We start from the raw sequence: 22,505 nt of genomic DNA, 5'->3' as shown, positions 1-22,505 counted from the left end.
CCCCAACCAACAATATGTTCCCTTCCCTTCCCTTGAGATGTTTATCACAATGGCTTCCCTTCTGCTCCAGGACTTCTCCCAGCCTTATGAGGAGGATCATTATCCCTCTGCACTGTTTAGGGGCTTTTCCTTCTTAATAATTCCTTCCAATCCAGGCCCTAGCTAACTGTGACTCTTGAAGGTGCATTCCTGGACCACTCAACCTCTCTCTGTCACACCCGTTCATTTCAGATTACTCTCTGATATCATCCTCATTTGTTTACATATGTACATATATGTGCACATGTGTGTTCCCTGTTGTCATTGTGCTTCCTATCTAGACTGACATAAATATGCCACCATTGCTTAGAATGGGGTTTGTAGAAGAGCAGAGGCTTAATGTTAGTGAATGAATGGCAGAATTAACCAACTGTGGATATCGCTCTGTGTAAATAAAGTTCTGATTGGCCAGTGGCCAGGCAGGAAGTATAGGCGAGACAAGAGAGAAGAGAATTCTGGGAAGTAGAAGGCTGGGGAGAGACACCGCCAGCTGCCGCCATGAAAAGCAACATGTAAAGACACCGGTAAGCCACAAGCCATGTGGCAAAGTATAGACTAACAGAAATGGGTTAATTTAAGATAGAAGAAGTTGATAACAAGAAGCCTGCCACAGCCATACAGTTTGTAAACAATGTAAGTTTATGTGTGCTTTCTTGGTTGGGTCTGAGCGACTGTGGGACTGGTGGGTAAGAGAGATTTGTCCTGACTGGGCCAGGCAGGAAAACTCTAGCTACAATCTAAGCTATCTGTTCAAGCTGTCCCCTTTAGATATTCCTACTTTAGATGCTCCTCCAGCATCTAAGAATCCCGGGGATTGCTCTTGAAACCCACTTCTCTGTAAGATAACTGAGATAACTGATGGTTCCAGTCTGTCAATAGGCAGTGTGTCTGTGAAATTTCTAGATACAGAATCACAGTGGTGGCAAGAGAATATATCAGCCAGGCTTCGTACCAAGAGGCATCAAGTCATCTGAAAACTCAATCATGATAAGAGCTCTCACTCAGGGACTAAGCGCTGCTCACTGTGTGTTTCTACCACACATAGAGATGCACAATGGGTCTGTGCAGACAGTGTCAGGTCAGGTCATTTCCAGAAGCCCTGATCAAATACACACTCCTCTATTTACAACAAATGGGGCTATATCCTAAATTCATCATGTGTTAAAATTATTGTAAGTTTAAGATGTCCTATGCTAGGAGCTGGAGAGATGGCTCAGAGGTTAAGAGGGCCTGAGTTCAATTCCCAGCAACCACATAGTGGCTCACAACCATCTGTAATGAGATCTGGTGCCCTCTTCTGGCCTGCAGTCATACATGCTGTATACATAACAAATAAAAAAAATCTTAAAAAAAAAAAAAAAAAAAAAAGATATCCTATGCTGGATATAGTCAGGAGGAAACAACCCAACATCATCAGACCAAAGACCAAGCTTAATTTCCAGTACCTACACTGGTGGCTTACAAGTCCTATAATTCAGCACACTGTATTGACTGTTTTCCTTGTGATGATAGGGCTAATGGTGATGCCCAGCATCACCAAAAGGACTATACTGCACATTTTCTTAGGAGAAAAAAAAAAAAAAAAAAAAAAAAAACCAAAGTCAAAATTAGAATGCAGTTTCTGGGGCTGGAGAAATAGCTCAGTTGGTCAAATACTTGCCTAAGCATGAAGATCTGAGTTCAAGACCCAGAACTCACATTTTAAAAAAGCCAAGGCAGAGCCAGGCAGATCTCTGTGAGTTCGAGGCCAGCCTGGTCTATAGAATGAGATCCAGGACAGGCACCAAAACTACACAGAGAAACCCTGTCTCAATAATCCTTCCCCCCTCCCCCCAAAAAAAAGCCAGGTGTGGGGACACATATTTGGAATCCCAATCCCAGTACTACTGAAGAAGAGATGGGAGCTCACTGGCCAACCTACTCAATGAGCTCCAGCATAGAGAGAGACATCACACAAAAAGGTAGAAAGAAGCCAAGGAACAATATTCATGATGACCTCTAGCTTCCAAATACACACACACACACACACACACACACACACACACATTTATATGCAGGTACACACAAAATGAATAAATAAATTTAAAGTATAGCTTCTGTTGAATACGTATCTCTTTTTCACCATTATCAAGTCCAATAATCTGAAGCTGGGGCTCTTTGTTCTCGAGTTGGCCAACATTATTACCTCACACTGAGCATTTTCTATGGGCAGCTCAGCTCAAGGCACTGATACAGCAGAGGTTGCAGTGCCCAGCTTACTAAATAAGTCAGCGTCCTTCATTCAAGATGGTGACTAGCTTTCAAGGTGTCTCATGAGGGAAGAGAGAAAGCTCCTATGACAGCCTTCTTCAACCCTAGCAGGACACAACCAGAATGTATCTGAGTACTGCAGAATTCCTGGGAACTGAGATATAGCTCAATTCAAACACACTGAATCAACTCAGAGGAATGCTTTGTTATGATGTGTTTATAGATACCTAGGTGAGATGGCATTTGAACATGTTACTGTGTCCACTTATTACCTAGGCTAGGAAATTTTATTTGAAATCTAAGAGCCAAGTATTTATAACCAAAGGAGTCTACCTACATCAAGGCTTATCACTTTAGCTCTTTCCTCACAGGCTGTCAACAAACAGTACAGGGTCTTTGTCCCTGAGCCATGACTGGTTAATTGACCAAGACTATCTTGACTCAGTAATCTTGTATATCAACCTTTGAGCACTGGTTTCTTCTCAAAGAGGGAGCCGTATCTATTGCTTCTACTTAGAAAGCCATTCATTAATTTGTTTATTCAATAAAGTTGTACTTGGATGCAGTGATAGATGTCTGTAATTCCAGAATCTGGGAGGCAGGAGCAGAAAAATTAGTAACTCGGGAAAAGCCTGTACTACTCAATAGCCTGTCTCAAAACAAAGACAGACAAACAGTTGGACAGGGGAAGAGAGATAGTTCAGCAGTTAAGAGACCCTGGTTCAGTTGTCAGCACTCACATGGTGGCTCATAAAAATCTGCAACTCCAGTTCTAAGGAATCAGAACTCTCTTCTGGTTTTTGCAGGCACCAGGCATACACATGGTATACATATGCACATATATGTAGACAGACACTCATACACATCAAATAAAATAAATCATAAAATAAAGTCTCTCGGTATCCTGTGGGTATCTATAAATATGACTCTATTCTATAAAATGGTGTAGAATTTGCATATAACCTACACACATCCTTAAACACTTCAAATCATCTCTAGATGACTTTAATACTTAATACTACACAAATGTTATGTACATAGTTGCCTCCCTGTAGAATTTAGGGAAAGGTGACAAGAGAGAGGTCAGAATCTGTTCCAAACAGATGCAACTTTTGTCTGATATTTCAATCTATCCTTGGTAGAAACCAACGATGCAGAATGTAAGGCCATGAAAGGCTGACTGCACATGCCTAGAGCATAGTCAACTAGGTAAAAAGGTAGTAATGATGTCACACAGCTCCCACAGCCAGTTGCAGGCCTTCTGGCACAAGGTCCACTCTGCATCAACACTCAGACACTGTAGAGCAAAGAAACATGACTAAGCCGGATGGTGGTGGCGCATGCCTTTAATCCCAGTACTCGGGAGGCAGAGCCAGGTGGAGCTCTGTGAGTTTGAGGCCAGCCTGGTCTACCAAGTGAGTTCCAGGAAAGGCGCAAAGCTACACAGAGAAACCCTGTCTCAAAAAACCAAAAAACAAAACAAAACAAAACAAAACAAAAAAACAAAAAAAGAAACATGACCTAAGATTTCACAGTGAAAACACAACTACAGGTTAACACTGCCCCTACCCCAACAGTAAAGGGCTTCACTCTTCCAGTTGGACCCTTTTGTTTCTCACCACGGCTTCTCATGTCTACTCGTGCTATCTGTCTGCTGTTCCTTGTTGGAAACTTCTCATTCCAGGGAAACAGTCCTGTTTTAGCAAGACTCCTCTTTCCTGAAATATCACTGAGAACCTCAATTTCTCACAGTTTTTGTTATCAATGTGTTCAGTTCTCCTTCAAGTTAATACACTGGGTACAGTGAAGGGCCAAAGAATGTAGTAAGGGACTGAAAGACAGAAAGGGCTTGAAGGAAGCAGTCCGGGGCTAAAGGAAGCGGGGAGGAGAGGATGAAGAAAGCAGTGGTGGGGATGAAGGAAGCAGTGGTGGGGATGAAGGAAGCAGTGGGGGGATGAAGGAAGCAGTGGGGGGATGAAGGAAGCAGTAAGGGGATGAAGGAAGCAGTGGTGGGGATGAAGGAAGCAGTGGTGGGGATGAAGGAAGCAGTGGTGGGGATGAAGGAAGCAGTGGGGGGATGAAGGAAGCAGTGGGGGGATGAAGGTAGCAGTGGGGGGATGAAGGAAGCAGTCGGGGGATGAAGGAAGCAGTGGGGGGATGAAGGAAGCAGTGGTGGGGATGAAGGAAGCAGTCGGGGGATGAAGGAAGCAGTGGGGGGATGAAGGAACCAGTCGGGGGATGAAGGAACCAGTCGGGGGATGAAGGAAGCAGTGGGGGGGATGAAGGAAGCAGTGGGGGGATGAAGGAAGCAGTCAGGGGATGAAGGAAGCAGTGGGGGGATGAAGGAAGGGGGGTGTGGTTAGAGTTTTCCTGCCTGGCCCACAGTCAGGACAAATCTCTCTCACCCGCCAGTCCCAGAGTCACTCAGACCCAACCAAGTAAGCACACAGAGACTTATATTACTTATAAACTGTATGGCCATAGCAGGCTTCTTGTTATCTACTTCTTTTATCTTAAATTAACCCATTTCTATTAATCTATACTTTGCCATGTGGCTCGTGGTTTACCAGTACCTTGTCTCTTTCTTGTCATGGTGGCAGCTGGCAATGTCTCTCCTGCCCCAGCCTTCCACTTCCCAGACTTCTCTTCTCTCTTGTCCTGCCTATACTTCCTGCCTGGCCACTGGCCAAACAGCATTTTATTTATACAGAGTGATATCCACAGCGGGAGGGGGGAGGCGCGGCTAAAGGAAGCCATGAAGGGGTTGACAGAAGCAGTAGAGGCTGAAGGGAACAGTAAGAGGCCAAAGGATATGGTGAGAAGCTGAAGGACAGAGTGAGGGGCTGAAGCACGTGATCAGGGACTGAAGGAACAATTAAGGGGTTGCGGGATGCAGTGGTGAGGGGCTGGAGGATCCAGTGAGGGGCCAAAGGAATCACTGAGAGGCTACACGATGCAGTGAGGGGCTGGAGGAAACAAAAGCAACAAAAGACCCACCCACATTTCAGCTCAAGTAGGGCATTCTGCTTCTGGTCTTAACTCTCATCCTAAAAGGATTCACTATCATTACAACAACTGTTTACCTCATCCGACTCCAAAAGTTGAAAGATAATTGATAGGAAGTCATACCATGCCCACACGGTTGGGCTTTCCCAGCGGACCGCCTAGTTATTTCCGGTTCAAAATAGCCATTTCCGGGTTAAAACATCTCGCATACTAGGACTCCATGGCTTTGCATGGCTGCATAAAGCACGCACGGCCCTGTAATCTTCACGCATGCGTGAAGTAGCCACAAGCGTTCCTGTACATATGCGTGGCCCACTCTTTCACCGGTCTCCTCTTCTCCTCTCTTCCTTTTCTCTTGACCACGTTCGTGTTTCCCACAGGCCTGTCACGCCTTCTATCCTCTTTTAATAAAAACTCTTCTGTGGTCTTGTCATGTTCGGGACGTTTTCTCGCAGGGTAAGAGCGCCAAAATAACTAACAATAATAGTATGAGACATGAAAAGTCCCATAAAGTACTGTAATAACTTCTAACTGCAATTATCAAGAAAAGTCTTTGTACAGAAGTGTCTTAAATCAGTCTTTCCATGTTTGTTTTTGTTTTTTGAGAGGGAAAGGGGTTTGAAAATGGCACTTGCTAGATCCCAAGGCTGGGGCCTGGGGTTGGGAAACAGGAGGTTGTTTAACTTTGTCTCCTTCCATGTTTTTAAAAGTTGACTCTAGAATTCTTTTTTCCTCCTTTAATATTTAGCAAATGCGGGTTGGGGATTTAGCTAAGTAGCGCAAGGCCCTGGGTTCGATCCCCAGCTCAAAAAAATATATTTAGCAAATGCTAAAGTTAAGTATTTGCTTTTGAGGACCAGAGTTTGGTAACTCCAGGGTGGGAGAATCTTATGCCCTCTTCTGGCCTCATTAGGAACTGTATTCATGTGCACAAACACACACACAGATGCACAAACACATAAATTAAAAACAAAAAAGAAAGAAGGTGAGCTATATGTGGCTATATACTTGTACCCAACACCCAGGAAGCAAATGAAGAAAAGCCACTGCAAATGCAAGGCCAGCCAGGTCTATGTAGAGAGTTCCAAGCTGATCAGAGCTGCAGAGGTCTCAAGGTTTCATAGGTTCTAGGCTGTCCTTAACTGACCCTGGATAGCAAGGCAACACATCACAGTTATGGGGGTGGAGGTGGGGTCTGTGGGAATGCAAAACTGCTTCCTCTAGGGACAGAAAGTGAGCGAATAAAACAAGTAGATTTCAGAGAACAGCATGCAAGATTTCAGAGGTTAGGCTGCAAAGATTAGCCAGCTTTTGTGTATCACCTTTGTGGGCTCTGTACTACAAAGACAACTGAGGACAAAAGGAGTGAGTGAGAGGTCTGAGAACAGAATATAATGCTGCACATAAGATAAGCTGTTTGTGGTCCTGGGGATCCAACCAAAGCCCAGTGTGTGCTAAGTAAGTGCTCTTCTACTAAGCTATATCCCTTCCTGCTTTCTGCGTTTTATTTTTAGACAGGGTGTTACTAGTACTCAGGCTGGCCTTGAACTCATTCTGTAGCCCAGGTTGGCCTTGAACATGTGATTCTCTTGCCTCAGCGTCCTAAGAAGATGGAATTACAGGACTGTACAACCAGGTCAAATTGGGCTACTTATCTTAATTGAAACTTAAGTAATTTAGGACCTCATCTTAACTTTTGCCCTCTAGAATGTCCCATTACTAGAAGTACAAACTACTCATTCTCTTTCCTATGGCTTTTATACTCTAGCCTTGTTTGTCCCAACAGTTACAAGCTCCATCAGCCTTTGCATTTTCTTCCCCCTCCCAAAGTTCCTAGATACCTAACCCAGTCACCAGTTTGACCCTATTTGCTAGCTAAGCAGCTGATAAAATTTATCAGTAGGCTCTGAGGGCAGACAATAGTTAAGGAACTTGGGAGGTGGAGGTAGGAGGATTGGGCATTCAAGGTCATCTTTGGGAACATAGTGAGTCAGAGGCCACCAGAGGTGACAGGAGACCCTGCCTACAAACAAACAAACAAAACCCCCACCAAAAAACCCAACAACAAAAGAGGTAGTTGGCAATAATCAAAGGTATATGGGCTATAGATGTGGCTCAGTGCTAGAAAACAGGCTTTGTATGTATAAGGCCTTGGATTTGATTCTTAGCACCAAAAACAAACTGAAAAGCTATATTACTATGTCCTGAAATTTCTGTCCATGACTTAGCTTCTGTCTTTTCCCCCAGTGCTGAGGATTGAGCCTAGAGCAAATACTCTTACCTCTGAGCTATAGCCTCTGCTTAGAAATACATATATGGGTTTATATATGTGTGTATATATGTCTGTATTGTGTATGTGCATGTGTATGTGTGTATACATCCATCCATCCATATATGCAGGGAGTTATATACACTACATAGGGTGACGATGCTTTCCCTCAGGGGCCATTGGCTACCTGACAAGAACCCCAGTGCTTTGCATGGGAAACTTCCTTTGATTTGTTAGTCAGGTAGGTTCAGGAGACTCCCAAAATAATACAGATTACTGCCACTGCCTTTGGTTGCGTCTAAGAACTCGGGGGTAAGACCCAATTGCTAAAGACACCACACACTTCAGACACAGGACTTGGGAGAATGGAGCTGGAACTAACCTGGAAGCTTCCTCCCTGAGGACTAGCTCCAGTAGTATCTGTGATGGCTATTCTTAGTTGTCAACTTGACTACATCTGGAATTGACTAAAACACAAGCAGCTGAGTATACCTGTGAGGATTTTTTTCTTTTAATTATTTTTAATAATTTTTATTATTATTAATAATTGATCTTTTAATATTGATCTTTTGAAGTAGGAAGATCCACTCTAATCTGGGCCATACTTTCTGCTGGCAGCCTATAATATAAAGGACATGGGAGAAGGAAGCTTGTTCTCTTTGCTTGTTTTTGCTCTTGCTGGCAAGTTCATTTTTTCATTGGTATTAGTTCCCACTTGTTTGGAATTCTGGTATATACTGAAGATCAACTGAAACATCTAGTCTCATACACTGAACTACTGGATTCTTGGACCTTCCCCTGGTAGACAGCCATTGTTGAACTAGCTAGTTTACAGTCTATAAGCCATTCTAATAAATTCCATATATATTCTAAAAGTTCTATTCCTCTAGGGATTTCTGACTAGTATAGTATCTGAAGGTGCTACATAAGCATTCCAGAGAGACAAGCAATCAGTTGCCCCACTCCCTTGTGCAGCCTACAATACACAACGAAGAATGGCCCAGTAAGACAGTCTCAGTGGTGACAAGCTGGCATTTTTATCTCAGAGGTAACCAACAGTTGACTAATTGGACTTGGGGTCTTCTCAGTAGGAGGGAATTAATGCCTGGTCCTATAAACCTAACCAAATACCTATAGATGGAGTGTTCAAAGACTCTGAAGGAGAACCTACTACTGCCATTTTCCTAAACCAATGTAATGTCTAAGTATATTCTAAATACTTATCCTTACGCCCACATGTCAGTGTAGCTCTCGCCACTCAAAGAAGTTTCTTTTTATGGTGACAGGTACAATTACAGAGATCCACAACTGGTCAAAATACAGAGAATAAGTGACTCTGGGGGCCCAGCCCTCCATCTACTAGAAACATCACCGAAGAGGAGGTGGAGAGAGTGCAAGATGAGAGGACCAGGATGTCTGCTGTGACGAGGCAGGAAAGCTGCGCCCATGAAATCTCAGCAACATGGCTGCTTAAACAAGATCTGAACAATGACAACACCAGGTGACATAGATGTGGAAATTTTCACAGGGCCCCATCCCTAGTTTAAGAGCTACAGGTAATCAATGGCTATTGAGAAACGAAAAATCAATTTCTCCAGGGATGAGTCACCTGTTAGGCTATCCCAGGCCTACACATATTTCCATATGAGCAGCACTACATGGAGTATTGTGTATGGTGTGTGTGTGTGTGTGTAACAATAATAATTAAAGAAGATGCTAAGAATTTGAGAGGGGGTAGGAGGATGTGAGAGAAGCTGGAAGAGTAAAGTAGAAATTGTATAAATATTTATGTATCAAATTATCAAAAAATATTTTTAAAGAATACTGCTTGCCAAAAGTACTTATTTTTGTTTTGAAATTAAAGTTTAGGTTATTTAAAATTATATTAAAGCAATATTCTAAATAATGACCAAAGAGACTCTTGGCAGAGGGGAACTGTTCACAATTCCTCTTATTATCACTTTACCAGTGGGATGTAGCTCAGTCCTTTTGACTAAGTTGCCCAGGTTGGTCTTGAACTTGTGATCCTCCTCCCTCAGCCTAGGAATTGGGGTCACAATCCTTGTGTCACCAGGACCTCGGGTAACTTTGAATTTGATCTCCTTTTGCCTAGAAATCACATTTGATTTCACAGTGGTCCAGTTATGCCCTCTGTTTCTCTTTTCAGACATTTACTTCAGTGGGTCTGTCTGAGGGTGCAGTCCACCATGGTGGGAAGGTACAGCAGTGGGAACTGCTCCAGTTGTGGCAGCTGGTCACACACCCGCAGGAAACACCAAAGGGTGGAATCTGGCACTCAGCGTGCTTTCTCCTTTTTATTTATTTTTTTGGTTTGGTTTGGTTTTTTCCAGACTGGGTCTCTCTAAGTAGCCCTGGCTGTCCTGGAACTCACTAGTAAACCAGAGTGGCCTTGAACTAACAGAGATCTGTCTGCCTCTACCTTCCAGTGCTGGGGTTAAAGGTGTGTGTTACTATGCCCAGATCTTTTTCCTTCTTTTTATTCAGTTCATTTCCCTAGCCCATGCAACAGTACCAGGACATGCAGGGTAGGTCTCCCTACTCAGTTAAACCTTTTGGGAAACTTCCTCACAAATTCTTCCAAAACTATGTCTTATAAATAATTCCAAATCCTGTCAAGTTCTAAACCAACCAACAGAGACATACCCTAGTAGAATAACCTGAAATATAATAGAATCCAAAATAATAAATCAGTTCAAAAGAAAATATCCTGTCCCCAACCTGACTACCTCTTCCTCACCTTAAGCATGTTCTACCTGCTACCTACCCATAATTCCAGTTGCTCATGCATTGTCTTAATCTTGCCCACTGGCCTGCAAGTTCCTTGGAGATAAGTGTCAGTCATAGTATATGATGTTTCTATTGTGCCTTGCATTGAAAACACACACCAAATATATATTCAAGCAAAAAAAAAAAGGGGGGGGGGAGGACTAGGAGTGTAGCTCAGTGATAGAGCTTTTCCCAGCATGCTGCAAGCTCCTCAGTTTGATCCCAAGTACCACCAGCAACAACAAACAACAAAAACTGAAAACCAGTTAAGACATGGTAGCTCCATTATAAATAATAAACAGAAACAAGATAGAGTTTGTTGTTGTTGTTGTTTTTGTTTTGTCTTTTGGGTTTTTTGTTTGTTTGCTTGCTTTTGGTTTTTGTAAGAAAGGCTTCTCTGTGTAGCCTTGGCTGTCCTAGCACTAGCTCTGTAGACCAGCCTGGCCTTGAACTCGGAGATCTCTCTCTACCTGCCTCTACCTCCCAAGTAAAAGCTTATCATTTGCCTTTGCCATGGTGCTTTGTCACTGCAGTAGAAAAGTAATAAAGACAGAAGGGATAAAACTGGACACTGGATTAAGACACATGTCTTTAAAAACATTCTGACATCAGGCCAATGAGACAACTAAGTGGATAAAGGCACCTATCACCGAGCCTGACAACCTGAGTTCTAAAACTGTCAGGTTCAACTCTTGGGTTCACTAAGCACTACTCATTCTGTAGAAAGAGAAAACTGAATCCCACAAGTTGCCCTGATTTCCACATGTGTGCCATGGCATGCATGTCACACAAAGGAAGGGAGGGAGGGAGGGAGGCAGAGAGAGAGAAAGGGAGGGAGGGAGGCAGAGTGAGAGAGTGAGAGAGGGAGGGAGGGAGGGAGGGAGGGAGGGAGGGAGGGAGGCAGAGTGAGAGAGTGAGAGAGGGAGGGAGGGAGGGAGGGAGGGAGGAAGGAAATTTAAAACTTAAAAAAAATATATTCTGTCATCATCATCAGACCCATGGAAAACTTTGGTTCTTGGGTAAATTAAATGTATTTCCTACCACTATTTTGGCAGGGAGGGAAATCCTTGTGTGACCATGAATTTGGGCAGGGCCAATTCTGACACCACCCCAGAATGACAGTGGAAAGAGCTGCTGCAGCCGGACAGGGCCCAGTAAACACAGCTCCCCAAGACAGGCAACTCACCCCACCCCAGGGCAGCTTCCACACTTGTAATTTGAAATTACTTTAATTGCAAAAACTGAGGACTGCCTTCAAGGTCCTAGCTGTATCACTTGATTAAATTAACATAAATATTTCATAACTGGGAATTAAATAACTGCCTGAAGATTATAATAATATAGTCTTATATTATTATAGTGACTACAAGAGTTGAGTTTTGAACACTAGACACTATTCTGAACAACTGATTTATATTGACACACTTCATCTTCAAAACAGCTCTTTCAGGCAGACGGTCATTACTGATCTCATTTCACAAGAAAATTGAGGCCCTAGACGGTTAAATATTTATCCTGTGGTCATCAGGCACTCTGATTTCTGAGTCCCCACTCTTGTGACCATGCAAAAATTGTCAGGTTCAACTCTTAGGTTCACTCAGCATAATTATATTTTGTGAACTGGTAACCTTTTAAAGCATGTATTATCTACTTTCAAGTTGGTTAGTGCTGTGGATATCGCTCTGTATAAATAAAATGCTGATTGACCAGTAGCCAGATAGGAAGTATAGGTGGGACAAGGAGAGGAGAATTCTGGGAAATGGAAGGTTGAGGCAGAGAGACCTGCCAGCCGCTGCCATGACAAGCGAGATGTAAGGTACCAGTAAGCCACGAGCCACTTGGCAACTTATAGATTAATAGAAATGGGTTAATTTAAGATAGAAGAAGTAGATAATAAGAAGCCTGCTATGGCCATACAGTTTATAAGTAATATAAGCGTCTGAGTGATTATAAGTGGGTTGTAGCATGAATCTTAAAGGTTCTTATTAATGAAATCAAACCCGAGGCCAGTTATTGGGGTGAATGCTGGAAGATCAGAGAAGCAGAACAAGCCACCTTGCCAGTTCCTCAGCTGGTCTTATTTCCTCAGACTGCAAGCTTCTGTGTCCTCATCCCAATGGTTCTCAGCTGAACCATGCTGCTCCAAAACCTGAATGCTAAACCAGCCAAATGCTTAACTAACTAAATGCTTAACTTACTCTGGTGCCTGGTTTTCACGCCTTATATATCTTTCTACTTTCTGCATCACTCCCTGGGATTAAAGGCGTGGGTCACCATGCTTAGCTGTTTCTAAAGTGGCCTTGAACACACAGAGATCCACCTGGCTCTGCCTCCCAAGTGCTGGGATTAAAGGCGTGCACCACCACTGCCCAACTTCTGCTATGGCTTGCTCTGACCCGTTTTCTAGCCACCATTTCTGGCTCTGTTCTAGAGGCTGTCTGTTCTCTGACCCCCCCCCCCAGATAAATTTATTTCGGTGCACAATATTGTGGGGAACACAATACCACATTTCCCCTTTTTGTCTAAAATTTAAAAAAGGTTATAACTAATACAAGAAAAATCATATCCAATAAGTATATACAATATACAGTCACGATTACATTAATGATGCCTAGTCCATTAACATTTGACAGATTCAGGTGAAAAACTCCATTATATACAACAATGTCCAGTCCAGTAACATTTGATAAACTCAGGCAAAAAAATTTTTGTTACTTATCCTATGTAAAACAAGTAGCTCCTTTTTAAATGTAGATCCAATAATTGACCTTTTTATCCGATCATATCCATATTCTCTTTTTTCTTTTCATAACAGCTTCAGTAATCTACCTTTTGTCATTTTTATATCTTTCCCTTTTTCTATTTAGTGTAGATTCAATGATCTACCCATTTATCATATTATTTCTTTATCTTTTTTATCAGGGTAGATTCAGTGATCTCATATCTACAGTGGGTTGTGGGACTTCAGGGGCTTGGTGGGACCTGGAGAGAAGCTCTCCAGCTACAGGTTGGTTTAACTCTTGTATAATAAATTGTTTATAAAAAGCCAGTTTCCCAACAGCACTGTCCTAAGGAAAGAAGGCTCAAAGAAATGCTCATACTGAGGGAGAGCCAAGTGCTAATTGCTTTTCACACAGGATGGCAAATGGCAAACCTCTAAGGTGAAGAGCGCTGTTTCCTAAGACACTGAGTTAGTTATACTGTCAAGCCATTTAGGAAACATAAAGGTCATGATTAAAATACCAACTCTAGTAAGTGTGCTTCATTAAAACCTCCCTTCATGTTGAATACCACAATTCTATTTTTAAGAGTGGTGATTAAATATTTTTATGATAAATTCTGGGGCTACAATAGTCTCTAGGACCCCTAAGACCTTAAATATGGAATTACTCATTTCTACTTACCTTGGCTCAGTGCTGTGTAATTATGAATGCCCCTTAAGCAATCAGAAGAGTCTTTTCAGGGTACTATATTGGTTTTGGCTCTTCAAATGACACCTGTTTAAGTAGAAATCAAATCACTGCTTGATTGAAAGTGTTGGGTAGATGGTGTGGTGTGAAACTATTTTGTCAGCAATAAAGAATGAAGCTGTTTCTATACAGAATGTCCATAGCTCCTGCAAATCTTTTAAAATCTGTCCTTTGAGGGGCCACTGAGACAGCTCAGTGGGTAAAGGCCACTAAGCCTGTCAACCTGAGTTCAGTGCTTGAAGATCCATAAAGTAGAAGCAAAGAGCTGACCTATATAAAATCGTGTAAAAATTCTGCTGATTGCTTAAGGGACATTCTTAATTACACAGCATTGAAAGCCAAGGTAAGCAGAAATGAATAATTCCACATTTAAGATCTCAGGGTCCTGGAGACTCTCATAGCTCAAGAATTTATCATAAAAATATTTAATCACTACTCTTAAACATAGAATTGTGGTCTCCAACATGGACACACACACAACAAATAAAAAATGTAATAAAGAGAATGTTAAGGCCAGGCAGTGGTGGCCAATGCCTTTAATCCCAGCACTTGGGAGGCAGAGGCAGGGGGATCTCTGTGAGTTCAAGGCCAACCTGGTTGGTCTACAGCGTACGTTTCAAGAGAGCCAGAGGTACACAGAGAAACCCTGTCTTGAAAAAACAAAAAAGAAAAGAAAAAAAGAAAGAAATAAAATATTAAAATTAAAATCCATCCGTGAAAAGGACACTTTTGAGCTGGGTGTGTTGGCACTGCACAGGCCTATAATCCCAGCTGCTTGGGAGGCTGAGGCAGGAGGACAAGGACAGGTGTAGCAACTTAGTAAGATTCTATCTCCAAAGAAAAAGTAGGAAGAAAGGAGTATAGAGTACTAGCTAACAAATGTGCAGCCCTAGGTTTGATGCCCAGTGCCATATTAAAAAAAAAAAAAAGAAGAAGAAGAAGAAAGGAAGAAAGGCAGGAAGGCAGTAGGAAGGAAGGAAGGAAGGCAGGAAGGCAGGCAGGCTGAAGGGGAAGAGAGGGTGAACAGAAAGGGAAAGAGGATACTTTCGATAGCATTTCTAGGCTAGAGGTGTACAGAGGATGTGTGGATTCTGCATTCAGACTGTGAGTTTGAATGAATCCTCATTTCCACTGACCACCTGGGGCCCTTGGACTCAATGTGCCATCTCTCTGAGCCTGTCTGCCTATCTGAAAATAATAAATGAGAATAATTAATTACCTGACAATAATAAAGCAACAAAGAACAACTACTGACATGGTAAGAGTCCAAGAAACGATAGGTATTACTAAAGGGAAAATGAAAAGCCTGTTTAAACTATTTATTTAGTTTAAACAAAATTTGGTGGCCCAATGCCTTTAATCCCAGCACAGAGGCAGGTGGATCTGTGTGAGTTTGAGGCCAGTCTGGTCTACAGAGCAAGTTCCAGGACAGCCAAAGGCTGAGAAATTCTGTCTCAAAAAACTTAAAAAACAAAAACAAAAACAAAAATTGGGGGATAGCAGATATTACATGGCCCACCAGAAATGTATAAGAAAGGGCATTATCCTTGGCATTTATTTTCAAACCCAAGACCCTATTTCCTGTTCTCCTACATGACAGCCACCACCAAGTCTCTGGAAGCTGAGACAGATTGTGTCTTGTGAAGAAACACACTGCCTGGCAGGAAGGCTGGTTTCCACCACTCTAAGCTTCCTCTCCAGGGACCTTACCCCTTCCTCCCGAGCCTTGTGTCAGATCTGCCTCTAAGAGGGATGCCCTAAACTTACTTTAGCTGTCATTAAATTTGAATCTCTGTTTTCCCATCTGAAATCTAATACTTTGAGGGCTGTGTACCCTGGCATCAGAGGTTTAGAAATAATATTTTAATGAGAATAAGCATTTTTAGAAAATTAGACACCCAGTTAAAGTCCAGCTGGAAAGCTACCATGTGGCAGCTTTTCCTGCCACACCATGATAAAGGGCTAGTGCAGGGAACAATGTGGAAATCTTGGGAAATTGTATGGTAAACCACAGGGAAGATCTATACTTAACAATAATTAAACCAAGGCTGAAGAATGCCAAGTATCCCTAAACTAATGAAAAGTCAAATGCATAATTAAGTTGTAAATTAGCCCTGCAAAGGAATGGCAGCTCAGATGCCCAAACCAGCTAAGGAAAAGAGGCTTCCATGCATTTCCACTTCCCTGCAGAAAACAGGGTCACTGGCGTAGCAACACCCGAAGTTTACCCTTACAAGCTGGTTTGCTTAGCCCACTCAGTACAAGAACCTTCAAGATTCACTGAGAAAGCAAGCTGACTGGGTGTGGGAGAAAACAGAGGGTGGCAGAAACAGTTATTCACAAATGTTTATGAATAAATGTACAGAAATTTGCCACTGAACTTTTTTTTTTTTTTTTTTGCAACAGGGTTTCAGTAGCCCAAGCTGGCCTCAAACTGGCTGCGTAACTTAGGGTGACCTTGAACTTTCAAAAATCCTTCTACCTCTACTTTGGGAGACATCATATGCCCAGTTTTGCTTTGCTGGAAATTAAACCCAGAGTTTTGTGCATTCTAGGCAAAGTTTACTGGCTGGACTACATCCCAGACCCTGAACACTCTTTTGACTGCCTCCCTCTGACAAATGAGAATCATGGTTTGGACCTCTGTAGTCCCATGTGGTGCTAGCTGTTTTCACTAGTCTCTTAGGCAACAGTGATTCTGCTCTGAAACTCACCAATATCTGAACATTCAGAACCAGGAATGTGATTTAGTAATGACACACCTAACTCCAAAGGAGTCAGATTCATTCCTTAAAGAATGTGACTATTCAAAGTCATGAGATTTATGGTGTCATGAGATAATTGAAAATGAAATTGGAAATAAACTAAAACAAACTATATTTTATTCAGCTTGGGAGAAGGCAGACATGGAATAAGAGATTTTCTTCTGGAAATACAGAATGATGTCATTATTTTGGTACTTTTACTTCAGGAATGGAGGCAAGAGCAGATACAGATGTTTGCTGAATGCAGCAGATAGGTGGCACTCTGGGTCCTAGCAGATTGGGACCATACATAATGGGGTTACTGCAGAGATAATGACCAAGGTTTAAGCATCAGAATTAGAAAACTGAATTTTCTAAAAAGCTTTGCTTCAGCTTTAACTAAAGGATGCTAAAGATGAGTTCCTCAGTAGCCAGAGACTGGTTCCAAAGAATCAAACCCCAAAGAGCACCAAATTACAGGGTGTTCATGATCCTAATACAAAATGGCTCCAGGCCAGAGTTGTGGCTGAATGACAGGTTTAAAATGTGGGAGGTACTGGGTTCAGGTCCTAACACCACAATAAAAAAAAAAAAAAAAAATACACCAGGCATTGGTGGGACATACCTTTAATCCTGAGGCAGGAGAATCATTTGAGTATGAGGCCAACTTGTGCTAGAGTGAGATCTTGTCTCAAAACAAACAAAAAACAAAAACAAATAAACAACAACAAAAAAACCAAAACAGGCACAGTACTGTTCTATAACTAATATACATCCTCCATATGCTTTAAACTAACTTTAAATGACTTACAATGCCTAATACAAGATCAGTATTTTGTGGGGCTGGAGAGATGGCTCAGCAGTTAAGAGCTCCTCCAGAGGACCAGGGTTCAGTTTCCAGCATCCACATGGCAGCTCACAACTGTCTGTAATTCCAAGATCTAACACCATCACACAGACATACATGCAGGCAAACACCAATGCACATAAAGAATAAAAAAATAAAATTTAAAAAATCAATATTTTGTACATAGTTGCTACACTGTGTCATTTAGGGAACAACGAAGATAAAAAGTGTGTATATGTTCAACACAGACACAATTTTTTTCATTTATTTTCAATCCTCAGTTGAGACTTCTGATGTAGAAGCTGTGACTACAGAAGACTGATCACAGTGCAGGCATTCAACAGTCCTACTACTTTCATTACTTAGGAAAATTTAAGAAAAAAAATAGCAGTCCTGACTAGCAAAGTACTCACTGGAATTAATATCAATCCTCATTCCTCAACCTCTCGAGTAGAAAAATCAAATTCCAATGATGTTAAATTAATTAACCATATGGCATAATCAGATCCCAAGGATCCTATTGTTAGGTTAATTACTTATGGCTAAGTGTCAGAATAATTTGGGGGGGGGGGTGTGCGTGGGCGCTGAGTTCAATCGTCAGCATTGACAAAAAATACAGTAAGGAAAAATATCAAAATTAAGCAGACCTGGTGTCTCAGGCACAGCACCTGTAACCTCAGAATTCAGGAGGTGAAGGGAGGCAGATTGGAAGCCACAGCAGCCTGGTCTACATAATAAGACCCTGTTGCTACTAAGTAAATAAGGTCTTCAAGTTGGGTATGCTGGCATACACACCTGTTATTTTAGCACTGGAGGGGCTGAGATAAAAGGATCAAGAGTCAGCTTGGGCTATAGAGTTAGACCTAATTAATTAACCAATTAATTAAAGCAAAACAGGCCTGCAAAATGGCTAGCCTATATATATATATATATATATATATATATATATAGATTCACCAGTCCCTGGATCCAGTCTCCCTAACAGAGTCAGAAAGCGATGGGGGCTAATGGGCTCAGACCACAAGAGGTAAAACATGTGCCTTCTCCGGGGCTTCCACTGATTCCGAAGTCTCACCCAAAATGCGTTTAAAACCTGTAGTCGTGTTTTGCATTCCAGAGCTGAGCCTGCTTAAGACCCAAACTGCAATTACTGCACCAAGCTGGAACTGATGAGAGCGAGCCGAGCGCGCCTGGGGTGGGGGGGGGGTGGGGGTGTTGTCTTGCCAAGAGCTAAGAAACTGCTAGACTTAATAATGAGCAAAAAGAATGTCTTGGAAGTCAGTCATATGGCACACCTGTAACCCCAGCTACTTGGAGGCTGAGGCAGGAGGTTCTCAAGTTCACTCACTGCCTTGCCGGCTCTAGATCAGTCTGAACAATTTAGTGAGATCCTGTCTTCCTGTCTTAAACTAAAAAGCAGGGAGGAGTAACGGATGTAATTCAGTGGGTGAGGATCTAATTTCAATTCCCGCTTTTGGGGGTAGGGGAACCCTAGCTAAGAAACATGCACATTTTCTAAGTTGTAAATAAGGCGAGAAAAAATGGAGGCGGGATGAGAAAGCACGTTCACAGTATTTTCAAGTTCTCGAGGCAGAAAGCTGTAGCCTGCTCTGAGTATCCTATTCTTGGGACAAGTCTCTTAGCACCTGGAATACAGTCCCGTTCCTTGCGGGAGTCCCGAGTCCCCTCAAGTGAAGGCGATTGAAGTCACAGGACCGGATCTCCATGTAGTTCAGCACCAACTGCATCTCAGGGAAACATTCCGGAGCAAAGTTACTTTCCAAGCTCCTGGGGTTCCCGGAGCGCCCCCCTCAGCTAAAGCAATCGATCGCAACGCGCGCGGCCTGGAGAAGCTGGAAACTCCGAAGGCATTTCACACCCAGCCCAGAACCACGCTGGGAAAGAAACGTATTACCCCAGTCCCAAACCCGGAACCCCAGCCTTGCGTAAACACCACGCCCGACCATTCTTTAACGACCCCCTCGGATGGCTAGACTGTAATTATTTACCTCCCACATAAATCACGGTTCTGTTGACAAATCCACATGTTTTCAGTGCACTGAAGGCTGCCCCCTAAGGCTGTCCTCTCCAGATTCTTTTAAAAGGCAAAGTAACATCTGATACTTCCATAAACTCGCCCCTAGAGGATACCACCTAGGGACTAATACCAGCAAGATTTGTGGTACCCACTGGGCACACGCGGGGACAACTATCCCTAGGGCGGGCGCAGGGAAGGGACGCGGAACTGGGAGCAGTTATTTTCCAGTCAGTGGATCCGATGGAGAAAGATGCCAAACGCACTTTCCGTGCCAGCTGAACTCCGCGGGCACCTAATCATTGCCAGATGCGCGGCGCGCGCACCGAGGACATCCCGACTCCCGGGAAAACTGCCTGTGGCACTGCGACTGCTGTGGCCGCGGAAGAGTCACCAGGAGAGTGGCAAGCGCGGCCAACCACCCGGAGGAATGATGATGCCTAGCTCTCCTCCGCATGTTTTTTCAATTACAAAGTTGGAAACTGAAATCCGTAAACAAGGACTCCGGACTTCCAAACGACTCTGTGGAGACCGAGCGCCGCGGCGAGTCCCAACCCCAGCCTTGAAGGCTCTGGTTATGCCGCACAGCGCCCCCCGAGTCCGCGCGCAACCAGGGCGCTCGTCCCCACCCCCCACCCCTGAAGTGCACCTCCGGGAACCTCCCACGAGCCCGGAAGTCCGCAGCCTCCTTACCTTTCATGGTGACCCAGGACATGCGCCGCCGGGAGAAGTGGCACCAACTTCTCTCACTGCACGCCCATGGCAGCCGTCCGCGTTCCAGCCCTCGCGCTTAGCTCCTCACTCTGCCGCCGCCAGGCCGCCGTGCGCCGCTCACCCGGGGCTGGTGGCGCCGCTCCCCCTTGCGCCCCTCCCACTGGCCGCCCGGCCGGCGGCGCCCACGCCCCTCTGCAACCTCTGCCCCGCCCTCGGCCGCGCTCCCAGCCATAGGGGACTGCCCGGTGCCCTGGCGGATCCCTCGTCCTCTAGCCAGAACTGCATCCCGAGGGAAAAACTGGGACAGCCCCTTTCCCAGGAGGCCTGCACTTTACCCTCGTGGTGTACGCTATTTGCTAGGCTTGTTACTAGAATGTGGACCATCTGTTGAGTGGAAAATTGGAGAGCAATGAGGCCATAGGGGTAGCGGGGAAAGGCTATCCTTTGACAAAACAGCGTCGAGGTCCTAGAAATTCAAGTTTGCAAACGCCTGTGTACGTTGGAGTTGGCTGCAAAGTACCACAGCGCTGTCTCACTAAGAGCCCCAGATCACTACCAGACAGACACTGTCCCTACTGAACTCGGGACAAGATTGCAACATTAAAACCATGGGCTCTTCCAGGATTTTTTTTTGTTTAATTTTTCTAAAAACAACAGCTTTTTTTTTTCTGGAAAAGTTACCCTACCACGTCCCCACGCCCAACTATGGGGTTACTCCTGTTTGAGCACCACAAAAAGAGACTTAGAATGAGAGACTTCTAAGTTCCTTCAACAGTTGCCTTAATACCTAACAACATAAGCTCCTAGTGTGTGGGGAGGGAGGGGCAGAGGAACTGTCCTCAGACATTCAAATGACACACTGTCATTCTCATCCACGAGTTTACTAAAAAGCAATAAAACATTGATTGGGCAGGGACTGAAGGGACTTAGATTGCTTAGACCTGGTAGCTCTAGATTAGTTCATTATAGGCAGGGGCAGACTTACTCTAGTAAAAGAGGGTACCAAGAAATTAAATAACGTGCAAAATATCTCATACTTTTCACTCTAAAATCTTTTTTTTTTTTTTTAATATAAGGGAGAAAGTTGGACATTTAAGCAAGAAAAAGAAACACATTGGCCGGGTGGTGGTGGCACACACCTTTAATCCCAGCACTCGGGAGGCAGAGCCAGTAGGATTTCTGTGAGTTCGAGGCCAGCCTGGACTACAAAGCGAGTTCCAGGAAAGGCGCAAAGCTACACAGAGAAACCCTGTCTCGAAAAACTAAAGAAACAAAAAAACACACATACACTTTGAAGGCTGTTCTCAAAGCCACTCCATATCTCATATCTCATCTGCCTTGTCTACTTGAGGGCAAGTGAAGATCTGGGAGGCAGCCGTAGACATGGGTTGTCAGGCACCGGTTCTCAACCTTCCTGATGCTTCCACCCTTTAATACACAGTTCCTCATGTTGTAGTGACCCCCAACCATCAAATTATTTCGTTACTACTTTCATAAGTATAATTTTGCTACTATTATGAATTGTAAGTATCTGTTTTCCAATGGTAGTAGACAACCCCTGTGAAAGGGTTGTTGGACCCCCAAAAGCATCTCTACCAACAGGTTGAGAACTACTGATCTAGCGTTTACTAACCAGTGCTGGACTGGTAAGCCCATCAACTTCTTTGTTCAATTGATTTCCGGATGTAAAATGAAGAGATTCTTGGCTCTGGTTTCAATTATTTATTTCCAATTAAGTTGTTTTTAAATTTCAAGTTATGACCATAACACTAAAAAGCATAGGTAACACAAGAGAAAAATCAGTAAATTGTACTTAAAAGTTAACTTGTGTGCCCCAAAGGATGCAGTCAATAGTTCAGAGGTGGCCAGCTGTTGTAGCTCAGCCAGTGGAGTGCTTGCTGGGTGAAATACCAGCACTCACAGAGGTGGAGGCAGGAGGATCATAACTTCATGGTCATCTTAGCTACCCAGTTCAAGGCTGCCTGAGACACTGTCTCAGAAAAAAAAGAAAAAAAAAAGTATGTGCAAAGCAACAACAACAAAGAATTCTCAACAGGTCTGAAGGCACAGGCCTGAAATCCTGATTGCTTTGGAGGCTGAGGCTAAGGCAGGAGGATTGCAAGCACAAGTCCAGCCTGAGCAATATAGTGAGACCCTGTCTCAAAGCAAAAGCTAAAAATAAATAAATAAATAAATAAATAAATAAATAAATAAATAAATAAATACATGAGGCTGAATTAGTGGTTAGCACCTTAAGTCCCAGCAAACAGAGGGAGTTCAGACCAGCTTGAGCTGCTGGATGTGACCTGTCTCAGAATAATAAAGACAGGGAAGGCGGAAAGAT

At 43.4% G+C, this 22,505-nt stretch overlaps 1 protein-coding gene across 2 annotated transcripts in view; it reads right to left on the bottom strand.

The window, feature by feature from the left end:
• The window catches only part of Colec12 (collectin subfamily member 12), a 177,951-nt gene extending 157,645 nt beyond the window's left edge, over positions 1-20,306 (bottom strand). For both annotated transcript variants that reach the window (XM_036205027.1, XM_036205026.1), the window contains exon 1: positions 20,141-20,306. In XM_036205027.1, the coding sequence (XP_036060920.1) occupies positions 20,141-20,162 (22 nt within the window). In that variant the 5' untranslated portion in view covers positions 20,163-20,306. The remainder of the gene's footprint in view (positions 1-20,140) is intronic.
• Between the last annotated feature and the right edge of the window lie 2,199 nt (positions 20,307-22,505).

This window comes from Onychomys torridus, chromosome 13 (assembly GCF_903995425.1).
Source record: "Onychomys torridus chromosome 13, mOncTor1.1, whole genome shotgun sequence".
Lineage (NCBI taxonomy): Eukaryota > Metazoa > Chordata > Mammalia > Rodentia > Cricetidae > Onychomys > Onychomys torridus.
Note: the sequence above shows the minus strand (reverse complement) of the source record. Positions and strands in the feature narration are given on the sequence as shown.